This window comes from Leptopilina heterotoma, unplaced genomic scaffold, assembly GCF_015476425.1.
Source record: "Leptopilina heterotoma isolate Lh14 unplaced genomic scaffold, ASM1547642v1 Lhet_15, whole genome shotgun sequence".
Lineage (NCBI taxonomy): Eukaryota > Metazoa > Arthropoda > Insecta > Hymenoptera > Figitidae > Leptopilina > Leptopilina heterotoma.
This window is the reverse complement of record NW_025110867.1, coordinates 428,812-453,411: the sequence shown is the minus strand read 5'-3', so window position 1 is coordinate 453,411 and position 24,600 is coordinate 428,812. Positions and strand designations below refer to the sequence as shown.

General features: G+C 28.6%; 1 protein-coding gene across 3 annotated transcripts in view; it reads left to right on the top strand.

Moving 5' to 3' along the window:
- Positions 1 to 10,488: 10,488 nt before the first annotated feature.
- The window catches only part of LOC122498534 (protein grainyhead), a 136,410-nt gene continuing 122,298 nt past the window's right edge, over positions 10,489 to 24,600 (top strand). For 2 of the 3 annotated variants that reach the window (XR_006301239.1, XM_043606306.1), the window contains exons 1-2: positions 10,489 to 11,306; positions 19,130 to 19,452. Coding sequence is in view for 2 of the 3 variants with exons in the window: in XM_043606306.1 (XP_043462241.1) it covers positions 19,312 to 19,452 (141 nt within the window). In the remaining variant the exon portion in view is untranslated. The remainder of the gene's footprint in view (positions 11,307 to 19,129; positions 19,453 to 24,600) is intronic. The other variant, XM_043606305.1, reaches the window with a different exon arrangement.

Sequence of the window (24,600 nt, the reverse complement as noted above, 5' to 3'; positions counted from 1 at the left end):
CCGTGATGCGTAAGCGTGCGTTTAGGTATTTCGTCCCAGTGTAACCCGAGTTCGCTCCCCGTTACCGCTAGATATTTTTCGTTTGAACTGAATTAGTTTTTCATATTAGGGTTTACTTATAAGTTTGTAGTGTGATAATATAATAATATTTATTTCAGTGTTGTGCTTAATTCAAGGAAAAAGTGAATGTTGTTTAATGTAAAAAAATGACATGTGTACAAGAATCAGTAATGTTCATAATTTTTTTTTAATTATTATTTTAATTTTTTTAATTTTAATCTTTTTTTAAAATTTTTTTAACAGTAAAAATATTGTTTCGTAAAATTTTAATTTATTTAATTTGTTGACAAAAAAATTTAACGTTATATTCTCAAATCTGTACGTGTTTAATACGAAACGTCAATATAAAGAAAGTTTTGACATTTCCAAGTGAATTATTTTGTATAGTTTTTCTACAGGATTGATGATCAGAAACTGTAAAATTTGACTGGACAATAACTTGAAGAAATTAGCGTGACATCACTTTATAGTTTTTAGCCAGTTTAACTGTAAAGTGCCTCGAAATTTTCTAGTGGAACTGTACAGTGCCCTTAAAGATACTATGACAAATTTCTACTGGGGCTTGGGAGCCGAGCGCGTCCCATTTATATAATATATTACATATTTTTATAATATTATTATATTGTTATTTACAGTACAATATAATATAAAATAATTTATTATATAAATTATTTATTGATATTTATATATTATTTTATATAATAATTATATTGAATACTATTCAATTTAGTACACATTAATAAATAAACAATATTGTGTCAAGATTGATTCAAGCTTCAAACAAAATTACATTGTTTAAGCTTCACTCATGAACATTTAACGAGTCTTGAAGCAAGCTTGGAATGAGAATTGGTATCCAAGCTTGAACCAATATTGACTTAAAATTTTTATAGTGGCTGTTTACAGTCTGGGTTACCCAGGCTGGACTTCCAAGCTAGAACCAATCTTACACTTATCGTCAGTCTTGGTCTTTCTTGCTCCTGGGTAATATAATAAAAACTACTTTGTATGCTACATAATATGTACTGCATACTTTAGCGCACTAATATACATTACATTTATAGTATATATATATATATATATATATATATATATATATATATATATATATATATATATATATATATATATATATATATATATATATATATATATTATACATATTGTGTTTGTTTTCTCATTTTACAACATATACATCACGTATTATAAACATGAAAATTATTACGTGTGAAAAATTATTTGAGCTCACTTATTAAGCGCGAAAAGCATTAGGTAACTGTATGGAATATAAAGAGTATAATATATAGATAAACGTTTGATTAGTCACTACATATATACACTACATATATATATATATACTATGCGTAATACACTCGCGCGTTAAAAATGAATTTACATTAACACTTCAATCAATCGATTTGAAAATTGTACATTTTGATGCATGACAGTTATGATGATTTGCATCATTGATTTTTCTCATTTGCATTTTTGCCATTGATTAATTTTTTAAAAAAAGGAAAAGAAGCATAAAAAACATTGCCACGAGATTTTTATTGCAAATCTGTAATATCTATGCGCATAGATATATAGATATGATTTTCAATATTATCTTTTTTTTCATTTCAATATAGTACACTACTAAATGAAAAAAGTAGTTTATCATTGTTTTTTATTTTGTAGCAGAATTTTTTTCTCTCAAGATTATTGATAATTTTTAATCGACGTTAATTAGATTTATAATTTTCATTTTTAAGAGAGAAGGGCGCTTTTAATAAATTATGCGCTGCTTAATGAAATATTTCTTTTGCGAGATTAATAATGTATAATTGTTGTACACTAAAAAAAAATTTTATTTGCTTTAAATAACCGATTATACTTGACTATTATCAATTAAATATTTACCTGAATCAAATATTACTTATTGGACTCAATTAAATGGTATTTGAACCAATAATTTCAGTATTTCAAGCAAATACTATTTAATTGACTCCAATAAATATTATATATATATATGTTACCGGCAAAACCCGAAGTCCAGGCAAAACCCGAATTGCCTAGGCAATTCGGGTTTTGCCTATGATTTTAGGAAATACCCGAATTTCCTAGAGATTCATAGGCCAAACCCGAATTGCCTAGGCAAAACCCGATTTCCCTAGGCAATTCGGGTTTTGCCAAGGCAAATTGAAAATCAAACTAAATTGAATTAAATTAAATTAAATTTATTGCAAAAAATATTACTATGACGCAACACGCAATTGATCATAAGAAAATAGTCTTAGTTGAAAGAATTTCTTTTTCAATTTACCAAATGGCTTGTATTGAGTCATGCATTTATGTAAACAAATAGTAAACGAACTGTTCTTCATAGCTCACTATTAATTAGTATCTCTTCTGACTTTAAATTGCCCATACCATTCGAAATGAGAAACGAAAATTTTATTCAAAAATGGAAAAGCGATTTTTATGCGGCGGTTAATTTTTTTTTAAAATCAATTTTGGTACTCCCGCAACTTCTAAAATGTCATATCTTTTCAACCTTCTGTACTTAAAAGGCTACTTTTTACTCCATTTAATTTTCCACTTTTCACATCCTTTAAAATATCATCATATTTTTCTTGCACAATTATTTTATTATTTGCAGATTTATTTACCGCCGCATAAAAATCGCTTTTCCATTTTTGAATAAAATTTTCGTTACTCATTTCGAATGGTATGTACAATTTAAAGTCAAAAGAGACACTAATTAATAGTGAGCTATGAAGAACAGTTTGTTTACTATTTGTTTACATCAATGCATGCCTCAATACAAGCCATTTGGTAAATTGAAAAAGAAATTCTTTCAACTAAGACTATTTTCTTATGATCAATTGCGTCATAGTAATATTTTTTGCAATAAATTTAATTTAATTTAATTCAATTTAGTTTGATTTTCAATTTGCCTAAAACGGCCTTGGCAAAACCCGAATTGCCTAGGGAAATCGGGTTTTGCCTAGGCAATTCGGGTTTGGCCTATGAATCTCTAGGAAATTCGGGTATTTCCTAAAATCATAGGCAAAACCCGAATTGCCTAGGCAATTCGGGTTTTGCCTGGACTTCGGGTTTTGCCGGTAACATATATATATATATATATATATATATATATATATATATATATATATATATATATATATATATATATATATATGTGTATATATATATGTATACCCGCGGAGACTTCAACGTCCCGACGCCCGCGCGAGCAATGTTTTCTGTTGGTGGCGTTCATTTTTAAAACGAGAAAATAACTCTCGAGACCAGTGAATTACTAATTGGTCGAAAGCACGGCCCCAAAGTATAACCGTCTCCCGTCGTGCTTTCAATGTCCTGATTAAAGTCAATTTTCAGTCTTACATCGATTCATCAAGGTTGACATTGCAACAAAACAACGCCAACAAAAATATACTTACCGAATTCATATATACAATTACTTATATTGGTAATTTAAAGAAAAAAAAGAACGAAACAAAAAAAGAAAACAAAACAGTTAAATATAAAATTTAAAGAAAGAAATTATATTTGTCTCAAGGACTCTATACAATAATAATAATGATAATAATAATAACAACAATAAGTATAATTTTTATTATTATTAGTAGTATATAATAATTATTATTATTATTTTTTTTTATTGTTACTAATATTTGCTACTACTTATAGTAACGCTACTAACGCTAGAAGAACACTATCACCCTATTTCCACTAATAGTGACGGTAATAACGCTAAAAGAACACTATGACCCTATTTCTACTGATAGTGACGCGAGTAATATTAGTTGTGACGCTACTAACGCTAGAAGAACACCACCGCACTATTTCCATTAGTAGTGACGCTACTAACGCTAAAATAACATTACGTCACTATTTTCACTATAAGGGCTGACACTTTAATTAATTTTAATGAAAAATTAATAAAATGTATTAAAATGACTGCATATATATGGTCAAAATTCACAATTACTTTTAATTCCAAACCGATGTCATTTTTGAAATTTTGTGTAGACATTTTCATTTATTTTAATCAACCTCTTCTTACCGGGTTATTAGCGACATTATTATATTTTACATGTGAATATGGTGACCAATAAGTTTTATGTATTCTAATTCTTTGTTTTCAGCGACATAACTATTACAGCGTAGTGCTACTTCAGGGTTACCACAGGTCAGGGAAATCAGGGAAAAGTCAGGGAAAGTAAAATTGGTCAGAGAAGTCAGGGAAAAGTCAGGGATTTTTAGTAAAAGTACTGTAAAAAATTGAATTTTAAAAATTCATGAAAAAACTGAATTTTGATTTTTTTTTGGCCTCGTAAACTATGAAACCATCACGAATTTTAATACAAAACCTTGAATTTTTTCTATTTCAGACAAAAATTTCTTCTTAAATTACTTAATTTTACAAGAACTATCATAAAATTATTACTTAGAAATTATTTAATGAATAATTTTTACAATTTTCATAAATACTAAATTGATAAAAAATTTTAGTTAAAAATACTAAAAAAAATTGAATTTTTTGAAAAGTTACAAATAATTCCAGAAATTCAATTATTTTCAAAAGTTATAAAAATTCTTCGTAATATTTCAATTATGTTCAAAAATTAAAAAAAATTCTGGTCATTTCAATTATATCTTTAAAAATGATAAAATTCTTCTCCAAAATTCAATTATGTTCAAAAATTTTTTAAAAATTCTCGTCCAAATTTCAATTATTTTTATAAATAATATAATTCTTTTTCGAAATTCAATTATTTTTAAAAACTTTAATAAAATTCTTGGCAAAATTTCCCAGGAATTCAATAATTTACAAAATTTTTAATAAATCGTCGGGTTAGCGCAATATCAGACTTATTCGACAAACAAAGCAAGAACATACTTATTCAGAAAAAAGGCAAGAACATGCTTATTCAAAATATAAAGAAAAAACAAACGAATTCGCAAATTAACCTTTTTAGTCAGATTTTAAATTTTACTTTTGTACAATTGTTTTACGAATAATAACTTTTATTTAGTTCCATTGAGAATAATTTTTTTAATATTTTGTTTTTCTAATATGAAAAGTATTATTGAAATAAAATTATAATATTCTTGATAATTTAAAGTCAGACTAAAAAGGTTAATTTGCGAATTCGTTTGTTTTTACTTTATATTTTGAATAAGCATGTTCTTGCCTCTTTTCTGAATAAGTATGTTCTTGCCTTGTTTATCGAATAAGTATGATATTGCGCTAACCCGACGAAATTTCTTCGAAATAAATCAATTATTTTCATAAATAATAAAATTTTCACAGGAATTCAATTATCTAATATAAAAAATTTCAAAAAATTTGTCAAAAAAATATCAATTATTTAAAAAAAATTTTATAAAATTCGTCGAAAGAATTCAATTATTATTTAAAAAAAAATTAACAATGTTTTTTTTAAGAATTCAATTATGTTTAGAAATAGTAAAATTCTTCACCGACATTTAATTATTTTTATAAACTTAAATAAAATTGGTTGGAAGAATTAAATTATTTTTAGAAGTAATAAAAATCCTCGCAAAAATTCAATTCTGTTAAAAAATTTTTTTAAAATTTTGGTCAAAATTTCAATTATCTTTATAAATGATAAAATTCTTCAATATTCAATTATTTAAAAATTTTTTTTTAAATTTTCGTCAAAATTTCAATTATTGTTATTGAATATAAAAAATAAAAATCTTCTTCAAAATTCTATTATTTTTAAAAACTTGAATAGAATTCTTATTAAAATTTCACAGGAATTCAATAATTTATAAAATTTTGAATAAATTTCTTTGAAATAATTTAATTATTTTAATAAATAATAAAATTTTCACATGAGTTCAATTATTTAATATAAAAAATTTCATAAAATTTTTCGAAAAATATCAATTATCACACTAAAAAAGAAGTTTTACTTTCAGCCTCTTTTTGAGGCTGAATTTAAGGTGTAAACGGAGTCAGCCCCGTTAAACAAGGACAGACTTATGTGAAATACATGGGCTGAATTTAAGGTGTAAACGGAGTCAGACTTTTTTTTCCCTGTGATATTTAAATAGATTTTTATAAAATTCGTCGCATGAATTCAATTATTTAAAAAAAATTTAACAAAGTTGTTTTCAAGAATTCAATTATTTTTATAAATAATAAAATTCTTCACCGAAATTCAATTATTTTAGAAAAAAATTAATAACATTTTTGGGAAAATTTTTAATTATTTTCATAAATAATAAAACTCATCGCAGGATATTAATTAATTTTTGATACAATATTTTAATCAAATTCCTCGAAAAATGTAATTATTCTTAAAAATTTCATTAAAATTTGTCAAAATAATTGAATTATTTAAAAATTAGATTGAAAAATGAATTACCGAATAATCGATTTATTAGGGGAGACTGGGGCGAAAAGTTAAATTGTGAAAACAGTTAAAATTCATTATCTTTCGAACGGAAATAGTTAGAGCATTGCAATTTTAATTATAGAAGGGTGTTATCACCCTAAATAAATGTCCGGAGTTGTGTGCAATTCTGCTAATTTTTGTGGTGTCCATATTTAAATTTTTTTTTCACCCTACTTTTGAAAATTTTTTCGTAAAAGAAAATATCAACTTTTAAGTATATTTTTTGCATTTATTCTCACCGCGATTTTTTTACTTCATTATTTGGGTCCCCTGAAGACATACCTGAAGGTATTTGCTAAATATCTTTAGTCAGATTTTTTATATTTGTTGTTAAAGCCAAAAACGCACCCTGGGGCGAAAAGTTAAATAATGGGTGGGGCGAAAAGTTAAATGTATTTTTACATGTTATTAAAAATTTTTTTTTTATTTTTCGTTTTTTTGGGTTTATTTGTTCAAAAATGATTTATTTGACATTAGGCAAGTACTCTATCAAAAAACAAGACCGCTCAGGTGAAATAAACCAAAAAAATTTTTTTTTTTTTGAAATTTCAATTTATCAACTTTAGGTATAACTATTCTAAAGCTTTTGTTAAGTAAACAAAGATCTTTTATTAACGAAATTACTTGTTTACGTATACTTTAACTTATCTACTACTTAACACCTATCAGAAAATAGTTTTATGTAGGCTAAAAATAGAATTTAACTTTTTGTCCCATCCATTTAACTTTTCGCCCCAGCATGGGGCGAAAAGTTAAAAAAAACAAAATTTTCAAAAAAGGACAAAACATGTATTGTTTGCGAAAATATCAGAAACTTTTTTATTGAATGTTGTAGGGGACAAGTTGCCCTACAATATTGATGTATAAATATTTGCATCTAAGCGGATTATATTGTCTAAAAAAAATCATTTATGCAAAATTTAACTTTTCGCCCCAGTCTCCCCTATTTATGAAAATAATTGAATTATTGCAACAAATTTTATTACAATTTTTTTAAAAATTTGAATTTTTTTGAGAAAATTTACTACTTTTAAAAATAATTGAATTCTTGCGAAGGATTTTATTAGGATTTTTGTAAATAATTTTTTTTTTTTGAAAAATTTCATGCTTATTTAAATTATAACAAGACATGAAGAAGGCGATCACTCCGAGTCAAAGACTCGGAGTGATCATCTTCATTATGTTTCGTAATAATATTCTTATAAATTGTTGAATTTCAAAAAGGTTTAAATTTGAATGTATTGAAGAATTTTAATTCCTACTGAAAAATAATAATGATTAAATATTAATTATTGATGTCTTTGAATAATTTTACAATTAATGAAATTTGTAAATAAATATAATAAAACATTTTTTCGAGTATCTAATAATTTTTAGAGTGAATCAGAATATTTTTTAGGGTCAGGGAAAAAGTGAGAATTTTTTCTGGAAATCAGGGAAAAGTCAGGGAAAAATAAATTTAAATATTTGTGGCAACCCTGTACTTGGGTAGATATTGAAAATAATTGAATTTTGATAAATTATTATTGAAATTAATTAAATTTCTACGAAGAATTTTATTTAAATTATTTTGAAAAAAAATTGAATTGTTAAAAAGAATTTCATTAAAATTTTTTTAAATAATTTAATTCTGGCAAAAAATTTAATTAAACATGTATTGACAATAATACTTAAGTTCTAATAAATAATTTATAGGAAGGCTTTTTAAAATAATTGAATTTCTTTTATGAATTTTTAAGAATAATTACATTTTTCAAGAAATTTCATTAAGATTGTATTAAAAATAATTGAAATCCTGCGAAGAGTTTTATTAATTATGAAAATAATTGAAAAACTATAAAGTTTTTTATTATTTATGAAAATAATTGAATCTCTTTAAAAAATTTGATTATTAATGAAAATAATTGAATTATTGCGAAGAAAAATTGGAAACGCAACTCTTTTAAAATTGAATTAATTTTGAAATATTTAAGAAAAATTAGATTTCAAGAATAAGCACAATAACTTTAGAAAACAATAATTTTCCAGGATTCCGATCAAAATTCCCTGATTTTTCCAGGTTGCGTGACAACTGTAACTCCACCCCCCCCCCTTTAAGGATTGACGTAGTTTATGAACGACCTCTAATAGTGATGCTACTAACACTAAAAGAACATTACCGCACTATTTCTATTAATAGTGACGCCAACGACACTAATATTTACTCTAGTAATACAAATAGTTATGCTAGTGAGACAATAATAGTGACACTAGTATAATACCAAGAGTGACGCTAATAAAGCTAGAAGAACACTACCCCGCATTATTTCTAGTAATAGTGACACCAGCAATACTAATAGTGACTGTATTAATGCTAGAAGAACACTAAAACAATATTTCCACTAATAGTGACGCTTGTATTGCTAATAGTGATGCTAGTGAGTCTAATAATGACGCTATTAATACTATAATATTGACGCTAGAAATACAAATAGTGAATCTATTAGCCACACTAGCATCACTATTTGTATTGCTTGCCTCAATATTAGTATCATTAGCATCACTATTTGTATTTCTAGCGTCAATATTAGTATTACTATATTATATTGACGATAGAAATACAAGTAGTGATGATAGTGAGGCTAATAGTAACGCAAGTAAAACTAATAGTGTCGCTAGTAGTGACATTCGCGCCACACACGCTAATAAATCACTATCGACATCTATAACGACGCCAGAGATACTAATAGGTACTTACTGACACTAATAGGGACTTTACTGTCACTAATAGTGACACTAACAAAAGCAATACATTTATAGTAACAATATCAAACAAAAATTACCATCCACTTATTTCTCCAATAGTTTACTTTTAGAAAAAATAATTAAAAATCGACAGTCAATTTCAAGGTCACTTTATACAGAAGCGCCTTTACTATATAGCCATTCACAGCAAAGGGTTAAGTTAGGTCTCGCGTTGGAGTGAGAGAAACGCGCGAATGTTTTTCTTATGTTACGCCCACGCGTTACGTACCGACGACAACGATATATACGAAACGAAATTGTGAATCTCGCGCCATTACCAAGAGAGACAGAGAGGGAGAGAGTTTGGGACCGTCCGGCACTCTGGCAGTAACTATATTGCTGGAAGGGTGGGGAAAGGGGACCACAAGTTAACCACGAAAGAAAGAGAGAGAGAGAGAGAGAGAAAGAACATATTCGATTAGCCATCGGCTGGAAGCAATTGAAAATTTTCCATGGTGCTTGTGGTGTTTGCAGCAAAAGCTACGGTTTACTGATACATACACATATATGTGTGTAGTCAAGGCCCATATGTGATGCCTCCCTGAACAGGGTCGCATTAAGAAGCGTAACCCGAGGGCTATCTCTCTTTCTCTCTTCTTCTCTCTTTGGTGCCCATTTTTCACGACTCTTTTTTTTTCTTCCTCTTTTAATTCCATCTTCTTTTTTCTTCTTTTTAATCTTCCTCTGCGCGCCAGCACAGCTTCACGCACTTGGGTCCGTCCCTCCGCCAATCTCTCCCCCCCCTCTCCTCCTACACTGGACCCAACTCTCCCCACTCTTTGCGCGTGCGTCTCACTCTTATCTTTAGCCTAACTCTTAAAAAAAGAGAGTCAACTTTTAACCAGAAATCATCAGGAATTTGAAATTCTTTCCTCTAAGAAAGAATCCTATTTTTCTATTGTTTCAATTTTTGTATATCCTTGTCCGTCATAATAATCTCTAACCGTTTTGTTGGCTACCTGCGTGCTCTTCTGAAGGAGAGAGAGAGAGAGAGAGATAATGCCCCGAGGGACTTTAGGAGTGGGAGTCTCGGGACGGATCCAAAGTGGTTGCGTGGGGGAGAGAGAGAGAAAGAAAGAGAGGGAAGAATTACTCTCAAAGGTAAAAGAGAGACATTGAAACTCAGGTAAAGGAGAGAGAGTCTCGATGGTGAATGGCAGAATTCAACGTGTTGGAGTGAGATAAAAGTTAAAAGACGAAGTCAGAAAAAGAGAGGCGAGGTGGGGGGAGAAGGTTTGGATGCTGGAAGGCGGCGGCGGCCATGTTGCCTATCTCAAGAGAAGAGAGAACTCCGAGGACCGAGCGCCAAGGTTCGCTCGTTGCTTGCAGCGGCTAACTTTGGTTTTCAAATATCATCATCTCACCATCCATTCCCAAGTGTTGTTTTTCTCAAAAAAATATTCAAAATCCAAATCAAATTGATTCGCTTTCTCTACGACAAAAATTAAGTTCGTGTTTTGGTTTTTTCCTGATACTGCAAACGAAGAAGAAAATTCCACCATTCCCCCACCCTCACCGCCCCATTTTCCCACCTCTTTCTTGAAAGAGAGACACCGGTACACGCTGTGAAACCGGAAGAATCACCACGAGAGGAGAAGAGAGATGATACTAAAGTGAAAACTCGATATCAAGTGAGAGTGCTTTTTTTGGGAGAGAAGAAAAGTAAAAAAAAAAAAAATAGTGCCATTTGTGGATAAAATTTTTTGTGTCAGGATATATAAATTAAAAGAAAAAGGTGAATTAGTGTCTGCGCCGTCGGATCATCAGAGATTGTTTTGAAAAACGAAAAAAAAATTGAGGCACAGCCTCGGATGTGGGGAAAAATGTTATTATCCGCGGAGATGTGATCCGGAACTCAAGAGGGACGCTTAGTAGTTTGTAGTTTTGTCCCCCTTTTTTCCACCCTCCCACCACCCCCATTTTTTTTAAAACTGGGGTCCGCCCATTATCAACCCCAGTCCCCCACCCAAGGAAAAAATCTCCCTATAGTGTCAACTGGAACCAATGCTCGCAATCTTTGAACAAGTGAGTACATATGTGAGAATTTTGAATTTTCCTCTTTTGCTAGCCTAGATTTCTAACCTCTCAGATATATGCGTGTTTCCAAGAGACCTGTGCGCGTTATGTGTGTACCTGTGTTGCCCCGACAGGTGGTGGCAAGGTCTCTTCTGGAAACGTCAGGTTATCGTTCTCGAGGGGATCCACTTATTCCCTTTAGAAGACTCCCCGATGTGTTTCTCTCTCTCGTTCGTTTTTGGGAGTAATTACTGAAAAGAGAAATTTTCCTTGAGATGAGAAATAAAGATATGAGACAACAAGGGATGGGAGAAAGTTATTTTTGGATTTAGGGACATTTTTTTGGGAAAAACATTGAATTTTAGAGTTTTTCGGTATTAGTTTGTCGATGAGGAGTTACTTTTTTTGGAAGAGGGTTGACAGTCAAGGTGAAGTGGGATGATTGGTTTCAACATTGACCATATTGGATTCTGTTCTGGTCGTGCTGCTTCTTGATTGTTGTATCATTGTTGTTATTATTTTTGTTACTATTCCTTTTAGTAGTCTTTTAGTGTTCTTGCTATTCTTCTTATCACTGTTCTTAATACTATTCTTGTTACTGTTCTTGCTATTATTCTTGATACTGTTTTTGTTTCTATTCCTAATAATGTTTTTGGTAATATTCTTGTTACTATTCTTGCTAATGTTCTTGACACAATTTTCAAAAATATTCTTAATGCTGTTCTTGATATTATTCTTCTTGATGTTCTTGCTGCCTTTTTTGTTACTGTTTTTGCTACCATTCTTGGAACTGTTCTTATTCCTGTTCTTGATACTATTTTTGTTGCTGTATTTGCTACTATTTTTAATACTATTCTTAATGATGTTCATGATAATATTAATGTTTATTTGCTTGCTACTAGTCTTGTAACTATAGTTTTGTTAATATTCTTGTTACTAGTTTTGTTAAAATTCTTCTTACTGTTCTTGCTGCTTTTCTTGTTACTGTTTCTGCGACTATTTTTGTTGCTGTATTTGCTACCATTTTTAGTAATATTCTTTATGTTGTTCTTGATAATATTCTTGTTACTCTTCTTGCTACTATTTTTAATACTATTCTTAATACTATTCTTAATGATGTTCTTAATGCTGTTCTTGATAATATTATTGTTACTGTTCTTGCTACTATTCTTGGTACTGTTATTAATATTTTTTTTCTACTATTTTTCTTACTGTTCTTTTTGCTGTTTTTGCTAATGTTTTTGCTAATATTTTTGTTAGTCTTTTTGTTAATGTTCCTGTTGTTCTTGTTGTCGTTTCTAACAGTAAAGTATAAAGTTTCAAAGAAAAAGTATACTCTTGAATTTAGGGAAAGCAAAATACAATTGAAGTTGGTTGACTTATGGAATATAAAATATGGATTTTCGCAAACAATTAGGATTGTATTCATACCCGCACAATTGGTTAAAGCTGCAAACCTAATGGATATATAATGAATATATTCTTTAGAGAAAGTGGTGCACAAGCGTTTCAAAATTTTTACGCATTGTTTTTGGATATTTTCAACTATAGTTTTGAACATAAACATTTTCTTGCTTCTACAGATGATTAACAATATTTTTTATAATTATTCACTAGTAATTTTTAAGTTGTTTCCTTTTTCTTAGAATACGTCTGTTTAAAATAAAATAAATAAATAAAATAAAAATTTAGAATTCAATTGATTATTTAGAGTAATAACTATTTCATTGAGTAAAGAACTGCAATTAATTACACGCAGAAGATGATAATAATCTGCAAAAGGGATGATGACGTTTTTCACTATAAAATTATTTTTTCAACTATCGCTTTTTCAAAAATAATAATACAGCGATTATTAATTATAGATACTGTCATTTTTAATAATTTCCTCAATCGATAGCAATCGAAAGGAATAGTATTCAAAAATATAATTGAATTGTGCGGTAATGAATATCCATTTTTGATAAATTCTGAAGGATTTATTTGATGTGTAGTGTATATATATATAGATAGGTAGAGAGGTGTACATGAGTCTGAAGGTCGATTTCGAAATTTCTTATACTCAGTGTGTTTGTTTACATAAGTAACATTAGGAAATGCCTTTTTTTAATGAAGACCAAAACGCTTATTCTTACTATCATGTGTATATACTTTGAATGATTCTAATTTTTAATTTTCAAAGGATATTCTCTCTAACACTGAAAAATGAATCTTAACTTTCTATACTCCACTTTTGACGAAAATTTTTAAGAGTTTGACTGTTTAGCACTTTTATACTTTTATCGCTATTTACATTAGAATGGACTTAAATTGACTTAAATCTGATTTTAAGCTAAAAGACTAAAGCTTTATCAGCTACCTTTCAATCACCTTCCTTTTAGACTAGGTTCTAATTTCCATTTTTTAAAAGATTTTAATTTTCCGTTTTTAACAATGATCCGAATTTTTAATTTTTAAGAAAGCTTCTTGTTTTCAATTTTTCAATTTTTACTTATTTCTTATCCGGATTTTCACCACTTGAAAGCGAATATTTGGAGAATGCTGTTAACCAACTGTTCCAAAATTTTATATAGGAGGGAAATTGTTAACACCTTTTTTATTCTGCTATACCAGATGGTAGATTTTATTTAAAATGTTTTTACAGAAAGAAACAAAAATCTTTAGGTAAAGTGAATGATTCGTTTTTTAAGGAACACTTCACTTTTTTCACTTTCACTATATACACTGGTCTATCATCATCATCATCATCATCATCATCATCATCATCATCATCATCATCATCATCATCCACATCATCGGCATAATCACTATGGTTTCCTTTGTTAATAATCCAATTGGAAATGATGAAATCACAACCGAATTTGTAGGATGCTAAAAGAATGCTAGGTTTCTAACTATAGGATTGTTTTCGAGTACTGCTAAAAATTACTACTAAACTATTACTATTACTGAAACTACTGTCACTATATTATTAAAACTACTGTCACTACTATTAAAACTACTACCGCTACTACTGAAACAATCACTACTATTAAAACTACCGAATCAGTACCGTAACTACAATCCCTAATACTAAAAATACTATAATTGCTACCAAAAATATCACTACTATTGAAACTATTATCACTGCAACTGGAACTATCACTAATATTGCACTACAACTACTATTAGTATTAAAACTTCTTCTTATGCAACTGCTACTAGAAATTTTACTGAAAATATCCCAAAAAATGTTCGAAAGGAATAAAATTGGAAGAAGATATTTGTGCAGTGATGGAGCTCCGGGAGAATTCTGCCATTCGTGGCGAGGGCGTCGAGGTTACTTGAAATGAGACGGACCCCACGGTGATGGGTCCAATCTGATCAGGAGAGCCAGGCCAGGGTTTAAGAATCAGGTTAGACCGGCCGAACCAGCTTCTCTGGACTTCTCTCTTGTCCCGGTATATGTGTAAAGCAAACCTACAACTCCTTCTCCTTAATCTCCTTCCGCGTAGTATAAATTGGTAGGTAGCCTGAGTAGGTGAGGTTAAAATCTCCCGTTTTGTTCCTGGCGGCGGTATTTCCACTTTGCCTACACATGTATATTTACATCTATATTTATAGTATATATGTACTATATGTATACTATGTATAAATACTTTACACACATATATATATATATATATATATATATATATATATATATATATATATATATATATATTTACCTAATAAATTGTATTATATTATAATTCTACCAATTTTTTAAAAATATCTACGAAATCTACCAATGCTTTATTTTGGTTTATATTAAACCCAGAGCCCACTTTTCACTAAAACTATTTCCATTATAGAAACATTTTTGACTGAATTTCAGCCTCGAAATTATGATTTTAAAATTCTTTAAAAAAATTGTTATACTCTAGATTTAAAGTTAAAAGTAGCGTATAGGGTACTTTTAAAAAATGTTTGGTTTTAAGATGTATAAACGGGTTCAGAATTTGTGCCAACCCCTTATTTTTTACTTGGTTTTATCTTGATTTTCTTATATCTTGTCTTTTTTTGTGCATAATTTTACAATTTTAATTACTTGAAAGATATACAGAAAGAAAATTTATTATTGATTCAAATAACTGATTAATTGACTATTATCTATTTACTTGAATCAAATAATATTTATTGGAGTCAATTAAATGGTATTTGAACCAAGAATTTCAGTCTTTGAAGCATATACCATTTAATTGATTCCAATAAATATTATTTGATTTAAATAAAAATTTAATTGATAATAGTCAAGTAATCAGTTATTTGAATCAAATAAATTTTTTTTCTAATGTAGTGTTGCATTTGAGAATCTCTCCTTTCATAAAAGAAAAAAGACAGAACTTAGGTATTCATTTGTTTACCTTGTATTTTTGACGAGATTCTCGTTTATTTCGATCTTTTTCCAACGATTTCTCGCTCGAATGTGAATGAAAGAGAACAAATTTTACAAACTTCGTATTTATATTTTTGCTCCTTACAATATTGTTTTTTACATTTTTTGAAATATAATTTAAAATTGATATGAATTTATTTAATCCCCTCACAGTCCAGTGAAAATAAAGTTTTTGTGCCATAAATGTTCAAAAAAATTTTTTTTTTTTTTTAAAAACATGACATTGTATTTTTTGGGGTCACTGAATCAAAATCAGTGGTCGAAACTTCAAAATGTCGACCAACAAAATTTAAAAGTTAACGAATTCCTTAACTTTAAAATTTTTTAGTTGATATTTTGAAGCCGCCATTTTGAATTTTCGAACACTGATTTGTATTCAGTGACCCCGAAAACGCCTAAGTAGGCATTTTTAGAGAGATTCGTTAACTTTAAAATTTTTTTGGTCTCCATTTTGAAGCCGCCATTTTGAATTTTAAATTGTTAAAAGCGGTTTCAATTTTAATCTAATTTTTGACATAACTTTACAACCTAGTCCAAATTTAGGTCAAATGTGACTTATTTTTTAACCTGCAGATCGAAAATTTAGCCCTTAGATGTAAAATAGGTCAATTTTGACCTACTTTTGTTTAACCTACAGGTCAAAAAGAGGCCTCATAAGGACCCTCCAAAGGGTCATTACCCTAAGTCAAAATTTAGGTCAAATGTGACACATTTTTTAACCTACAGGTCGAAAATTTGGTCAAATTTGACCTATATTTTGACTAAGGGAACAACCCCTTGAAGGACCCTAATGGGGTCGCTTTTTTATCGTGTTGGTTAAAAAATAGGTCAGATTTTACCTAAATGTTGACCTAGGGACAGACCCTTTAGAGAGGCCTTGTATGGCTACTTTTTGACCTGTAGGTTATAACAAAGGTCAAAATTGACCTATATTTTGACCTGGAGTTAGCATAAATTACTATTTAGGGGGCCTTTTGATGACGGCCCTCATGAGGGGGCCCTTAAAAAATCCTGACACTGCGGCGGCGGAGAAATGTTTTTATATAATAGGAATATATATATATAGGTATGTATATACTATATCTATAACCCTGGACTTGTATATATATACACAGAGGGAAAGGAGAAAGAGAATCTTTTGAACACATTCACTCTCGATTGATTCCTCTCTTCCTCGTTACGTCTATTATTACACCTGTCTATCAGTCAGTCAGTGGCAAGCCACCATCTGGCGGAAATCCAGTTTTACGAGAGCAGACTATGCAACCCGGTCCATACTATGGAATTCCAATGGACGACGTAATACCTCGTATAGTCTCGTCTGCAGGTTTTTGAAACCAGATTTAGGATAAGTGGGCGCGCGCGCAAACACTGGATATAGTAATAACAACCAGAGAAATATAAAAACAAAGTTACAAAAACCGTTTTCATCCTAAAATTATCAAATGGTAACCCTATCGTAAACTACTAAAAATTATAATTAGATTAAGGTTAATTGATTACGTCAATTTTGAGAATTTAAGTTTAATTAATTTTAAATTAATTAATTAATTAATTTACATTTCTTAATGTTTAAATTGGGTTGAAAGTTACTGATGACTTTAAAAGAGTGTTTAAAAAGGACTGAAAGTTCGCCATATTCACACTAAAAAAAAAGTTTTACTTTCAGCCTATTTTTGAGGCTGAATTTATGATGTAGACGGAGTCAGCCCCGTTAAACAAGGACAGACTTATGTGAAATACATGGGCTGAATTTAAGGTGTAAACGGAGTCAGACTTTTTTTTTACTGTGTTGGATCCGCCATTTAAAATTTTTATTTTATTCACATTATAAAGTTTTAAGAAATGGATGTGTTCCTTATGTGATTTTCTAAAATTAGAAATAAATTTCATTTCTCGTTTGAAATGTATATGTATCTAATCTCTGTGAAGAAAAAGAAAATGTCATCAATTTTTTTTTGTTACAAATCTCCCTGATCTGATTGGAGAACGACATCCGTTTGCTAATTGATCTTTTATATACGCACTTCTTTTTTTTCTCTTTTTACGAATGAGTCAAAGTGAAACGTTTTCTTTATTCTCTCCATCATGATGACAGTTTCCTTATCAGAGAGGAATATATCGTGTCACTCTCTTTTCCATTTGGACGAGCTTGTATATTTCTGCTCTCTTTTCTCTTCTTTCGATATATATATATATATTTAGATTTAGATTGAAAACTAACTTTCTATCCTTACACTCAATTCTTTATTCACGTCACACTTTTTTAAATGCAGTTTTCCAGTGGCTTTCACAACTGGGTTATTTTCACGTTACAAATTTAGCTTCTATTAATCGTAAAAGCTTTAGAGACTAATTATATCGGACTTCTTAATCGATTAATTACCAATTCTATCGGAAGCAAAAATCGTTATTTTCACCAGAATGGAAAGTAAGAAATTGTCGTTGAGATTATTTTCAAAATAATGTCTTATAAATATATAGTGGAATTTCTCGGCTCTTGGAATTTAGACAAATTAGCTTATTTATTTCTATTCATCTCTCTTTCTATCTATCTCTCTTACTCTTTCACCCTTTCTCTCTTGTTAGTTTATTAAACATTTTTTTAACAATTTTAGAAATTGTTTTTTGAATTTTGTTTCAAAATTTTTTTTAGTTGATATACTTTTTTATTATAAATTAGAAAGTTTTGTTACAAACAGAAACACTTTTTTGGCGGTGTTACTATTTGTAAATAGATAAAATCCTATTTTTAATACCAAAGACCTAGTAAAATATTTTAAAAATCATCCGTATGGTTAACATTAACATACATCCATTAATTGATTCAAACGATATTATTAATTTTTAGAAGTAACCTTTTGAGCATGGTGGTTCACTATCTCAACCAGGATAGCTTTTTTTGTTACGACTACTGCTTGTTGAAAACATTCAGAATTTGTTTTTAATATCAAAGACCCAGTAAAATGTTTTAAAAATCATCCGTATACGGTTCAGGATGGTTCCTAACAAATACTGATTTTTTGTTTTTTCCTCTTATCCAAAATCAAACTGTGCTTTATTTCCCTATTCGTTACAACTTTTTGGATCGTTTACTATTGGTGGTAAAAATTTTGTACTAATTTAAAACCCTAATAACCCAGTAAAACATGTTTCAAAATCATCCTTACGTTGTTTTTCAAATTTACTTTTACTTATTCACTCTTTAAAGGTTAATAAAGTCTTTACGAAATGATTGTTTACCCATAAAAATAGACCCTCTTGATGAAAAACAAGCATTTTTGTAAAGAATCATCATTAGTAAAGTAAAAATTCCATTTTAAAAATAAAAATACTTAAATTATTAATTGCAATAATTTAATTTGATTCCATTCTAAAAGTCTATTTTTTAAATTTCTTTTCTTTTTGATTGCAGGCGATTTTCAACTACTTCAAGCAACTACTTCACGTGCCATACAGTATAGTCTGTGATAAAGAACCCCAGATCTCGAAACGTCAATGTGCCACTAATAGAAAACAAAAGAAAAGAAAAGAAAATCTAGAAGTAGTAAAGGGAGGAAAATTTTTCGACTATTGAAAGGACATTACACTAAACGAATGACCTTAGAACCAGGATCACGGTCCATTGAAGAGCACGATCTCATCAAGGAACAGGTGAAGAATCTAGTCCGCAGAATGTCTACCTGTGCGGACGAAGCCGAAAATACATCCCTGCATATGCAGGAATCTTTATCGCCGGTAAGTTGTACACTTTTTTTATAAAGTAAACTTTTACTTTCCAAGTTCAATTTTTTTTAAAGAGATTTTGTTACACTTAAAGAAAATTATATTTAGTGCCAAAAGTTGTACCTTTTAAGTTATATTTTTTAAGGGATTCTCAAAGACTTGATTGACTTGAAGAAAATTACGGATTTGAGGACAAAAATCTTATAATTTCTAAGTTAAATTTTTTAAAAGATTTTCGAAAATTTGCATCACTTCGAAAAATTACATTTGGTACCAAAAATCGTACATTCAGTGTTGCCACGCAACCTGGAATCCTGAAATTAGTTAAATTTTTAAATACATATTTAATTGATTATTAAAAATAATGGATTTATAGAAGAATTTTAGTTAAAAACACTAAAACAAATTGAATTTTGAAGAAATTCAATTATTTTCAAAAGTAGTAAAATTCTTCTCAGCAATTCAATTATTTTCAAAAATTTTAATAAAATCCTTGGCAAAATTTTAATTATTTTCAAAAACTTTCCTGAATTCAATGATTTTGAATATCTACTACTTTAATAAAAATTCCTAAAAGAATTCAATTAGTTCAAAAAAATTTTAATAAAATTCTACGCAAACATTTAATTATTTTCATAAATAATAAAAATTTCACAGGAATTCAATTATTTACAAATTATTTCCATAAATTATTATTCAATTATTTTCTTAAATAATATTATTTTTTACGGAGATTCAATTTTATTTTCATAAATAATAATAAACTTTAATGCTGAACTTCAATTATTTTTAATACAATTTTAATCGAATTCCTCGAAAAATGTTATTATTCTTAAAAATTTTATTAAAATTTATCAAAGATATTCAATTATTTTAAAAACCTTTGCTACAATTTATTTATTAGAATTTAAGTATTATTTTCAATACATTTTTAATTAAATTTCTTGTAAAGAATTAAATTATTTTCAAAAAATTTAATGAAATTCTTTTTGTAACAATTCAATTTTTTTCAAAAATCGTCAAAATTTCAATTATCTTTATAAATAATAAAAATTTCCTCGGAAATTCAATTATTTTTAATACAATTTTCATCTAACTTTCTAAGTTAAATTTTTAAGCGGTTTTCGAAAATTTGCTTCACTTCAAGAAAATTATATTTGTTGCTGCAAATAAAAGTGAATGGCGAGGTAAACATTTTCAAAGTAATAAAAATTTGCCCCTTAACCTCGAGTAATAAATTTTAAGAATACCAAAAGGATTTGGGAATTACTCCCTTGAAAAAAAGAGTCAAATTTATGTCCTGCCCGGAAAAAAAAATTATTGTATTGTGAATAAAAAATAATTTTTCTCCCAGAAACAACATTTATGTATAGAAAATATTTCTTAAAGAAAGATTAAAAAGAACATTTCTTAGAGTATACATTTTTCGAAAAAACCAATTTTCTCGACCCTTTTACGATTATTATTTTACAATTTTTTTTTAAGGGAGGGGGGCTTGACCCAAATCATATAACAAACTGAATTCCTTATTATGGTATTTCACCTTATTCACCACCTTATATACACATATAAACCCCTCGGTATATTTTCTCTGCTTCTGTGGCTCTCCAACTTTTACCTCCCGTTGCGCTGAATAACGAGACTGGTTGACCGCAGCAGTCGAGCTCTCTTTTCTTTAGACAAAATCTTTTCCCTCTATAATAAAACACAAGAAAAAATTTCAGAAAAATTGTTACACACCATTAACAATAGACAATTTTCTCTTTTCTTTTTTATTTTTTCAAAAAAAAAACACACTTTTTTTTCCCTTTCAATATAAATATTAAACCTACCTCTTGAAGTATTAGAATTTTCATAATATTGAATTTCTTTAATCAGTTTGTTTTGCAATTCAATTGAATGGAAAAAAAACAAAAAAAATTTTTTTTGGATTTATTTTTTGCGTTTTTCTTTTCACAAAGACACTTTGCATTTTAAGAGAGGCTTATCATAATATCATTAATAAATCAAAGTTGGTAAATGACGCATGGTGGAAAAAATTTATAATTATATAGACGTTTATATTTTGAATTATTGCTGACATAATACGGCACTGTGTGCGCGATATATAGCGTCATACGATTATAATCTCTTTTTTCAGTTTTTTATTTTTTTTTTAAATATTTTTGTTATGATGCGCATTCTAACGAAAACATGTGACTAATAGGAAATTTTTTTCTACTAAAACTGTATCTTAAATTTGGAGGTTCGGTTCGCCTCTTGATCTTGAAATTATAACCCAAATTTTAAGATATACCTTCAAGATTTTATTATATTTTGAGATGTTTAAAATATGTCTCTATGACGGAGAATTTTTTAAAATTCGGAAATCAATATTTTGAAATGTACTGATAACTTATGTTCTAAATTTTGAGGTTATATGTTCGCCTAGTGCATTTAAAATTTTGCCCTAAATTTTAAGATATACGTTTGAAGTGGGACCTTTAAATTTTGACCTTAATATTAAGTTTATCTTCGCCTCAAGACCTCAATTTTAAAATTTAGATCTAAATTTTAAGAACGATTATATTTGTCTCTTGACTTAGGAATTATGACCTAAATTTATGTGCGCCTACTTTAAAACTTTGACCTAAATTTTAATCCACACTTTTGGAGTACATAACCTTTGTATATTAACCTAAATTTTTAAATGTTCCCAACTAGACCTACAAATTTTGACCTAAATTTTAAGATCGAATTATATTTGCCTCTTGACCTAAAAATATTGCTTTAATTTTAAGGTTATGTTCGACACTAAACTGGATAATATTTACAGAAATTTCAAACCGAAGATTTTAATCTTATTCGTAACTTTTGACCTAAATTTTCAGGTTATATTCTCTTTAGACCTAAATTTTAAGATTTGTCGCACTTTCGACCTAAATTTTTCGGATATATTCGCATGTTGACTACAGAATTGAAACCGACTCTATATTTTGACCTAAATTGACCTAAAGGTGTTCGTGCGGTGCAAGATTTATAACTTTCGACCTTTAAATTTGTGGGACTTTAAGGTTACGTTCGACTTTTGACCTGATTTTTTGACCAAAAATTGACCTAAAATTTGGGGGTTTTATTCGTTTTTTATACATACTTATTTTAAATCTAAATAAAAATAAATCATTCTACGTTAAATTTTTTAAATTCTTAAAAATATCGACGGTTGAGTGAATGCATAAAATTTTTTTTTTAATTTTTATTTTGGTCTGGGCTATTTTTTGAATAAAATTCGAGGTTAATTTGAGAAAAAAAAAGATTTTATAAAAATATTTACAGTAATGAGGGATTTTTATTATTTTTTTATTTCGTTTGGGTATACATTAATTAAAGTTGATTGTTTGAGTTTTAAAAAAAGAGGAGTCGTTTTTTTAAATCTGCGAGAGTTCTTAGAGACGCGCGAATGGCGGAGGCACCATTCGAGAATTCTTAACGACTTGCGGACCCGCACAGATTCCCTCCTCTGGAGGCCATTATCGTTAACATTGCCACCATGGAAATTTTAGGTCTCTCTCTCTCTCTCTCTTTCTCCAAATTGTCACTTATACTTCTCGACGTACACTGACTTGCAAATCGATTTAAATTCTCGTAATTTATTATTACGTAAGTTCGTTTTTTTTATTTTAAAAAATTATTTTTTTTCTAAATTATTTTTTTTAAATTATTTTTTTTTAAATTATTTTTTTTGCATTATTTTTTTAATAAAAGATTTTTTTTAATAATAGTAAAATTTATTTTATCTACTAAATTTTACTAAATTTATGATAAAAAATATATTTTTTGCTTTCAAATCATAATTTTTCAATTTTCGTTTTTTATATATCCTTCACTTAAAAAGTAAGGTAATTAATGAAGAGAAAAAATATGGCAAAATTTATCGAGTTGGGAAACATTTAAAAAGACGTAAGTGGAATAATTGTTGTTCCTTTTTGCCACATTCAATAAATCGTCGCCAAGCGACAAATGTATATATACAATATATAAATGTGCCGCGTGAAAAGTAAAAATGAAAACGAATTGCAATAATAATTTCAAATGTTGTGTGCTTTCCAAGTAAAGAGTTGACACTAAAATACTTTCCGAAATCAATTGCCTGTTAAAGTATATAGAGAGAAAAAAATAAAATACAAAAAAAACAGTAGAACGACATAGATTAGACGTTTAAACGCTTTTGCTCTATTACATCGATGCGCGAGCAGTAATAATTGATGACTTTGTAACTGGCACCACTTTAGTTTCGAGCAGCTCAATTATTTCAATCTGATTCAAAAGAGCCCTGCGGCCTAATTAGTTTCGCTCTATCATACCTATATATATTTTATATGGCCACTTCACTCTTCAGAGAATTAAGGTAGATTGATACAGGAAGATATGGACACGATATAAATATATACGCGCGGAATCATTAAAATAGTGAGATAAAAAGTTTCTTAAAATTTTTTAATTTTCGCATTTTTAATGAAAACGCATTTTTGGTATTTAATAATAACAAACTAAAATTTAAATTTTTATTAAAATTTTAATAAATTTTTTTTATTTAAATTTATATTTTGAAATGTACTGATAACTTATGTCCTAAATTTTGAGGTTATGTTCGCCTAGTACATTTAAAATTTTGCCCTAAATTTTAAGATATACGTTTGAAGTGGGACCTTTAAATTTTGACCTTAATATTAAGTTTATCTTTGCCTCAAGACGTTTATCTTCGCCTATAAAACAACAAGATCTTTTTATTTAAAATTAATATTTAAAAATATTGAAAATATTAAAAATATTAAAGGTTGTTCGGTATAAAATAAATGTGACCTCATTTTTAGGTTATGTTAAGGATCGTTCATACGTCACGCTAGTTTGGACTAATTTTTAACCCTTACCCCACATTCGTGAGTAGATGCGCGCGCACATAACTTCAGCGATCCTATCTATAAACTGAGATATTTTCGAAAGACCCTTATTTTAGTCGATTAAATTCTTTTTTTTCAAAAATTATTAGAATAAATTTTAAGGGGCATATAATTTATCCTGATGAGCAAAGTGGATAAAAGTGAAGGAGCTTTGAAATCCGGGGGCGCGTAGTCTGGACCTCAAGGCCCTTCTTCCCTCTCCATCTGTGTGTCCCCCTTC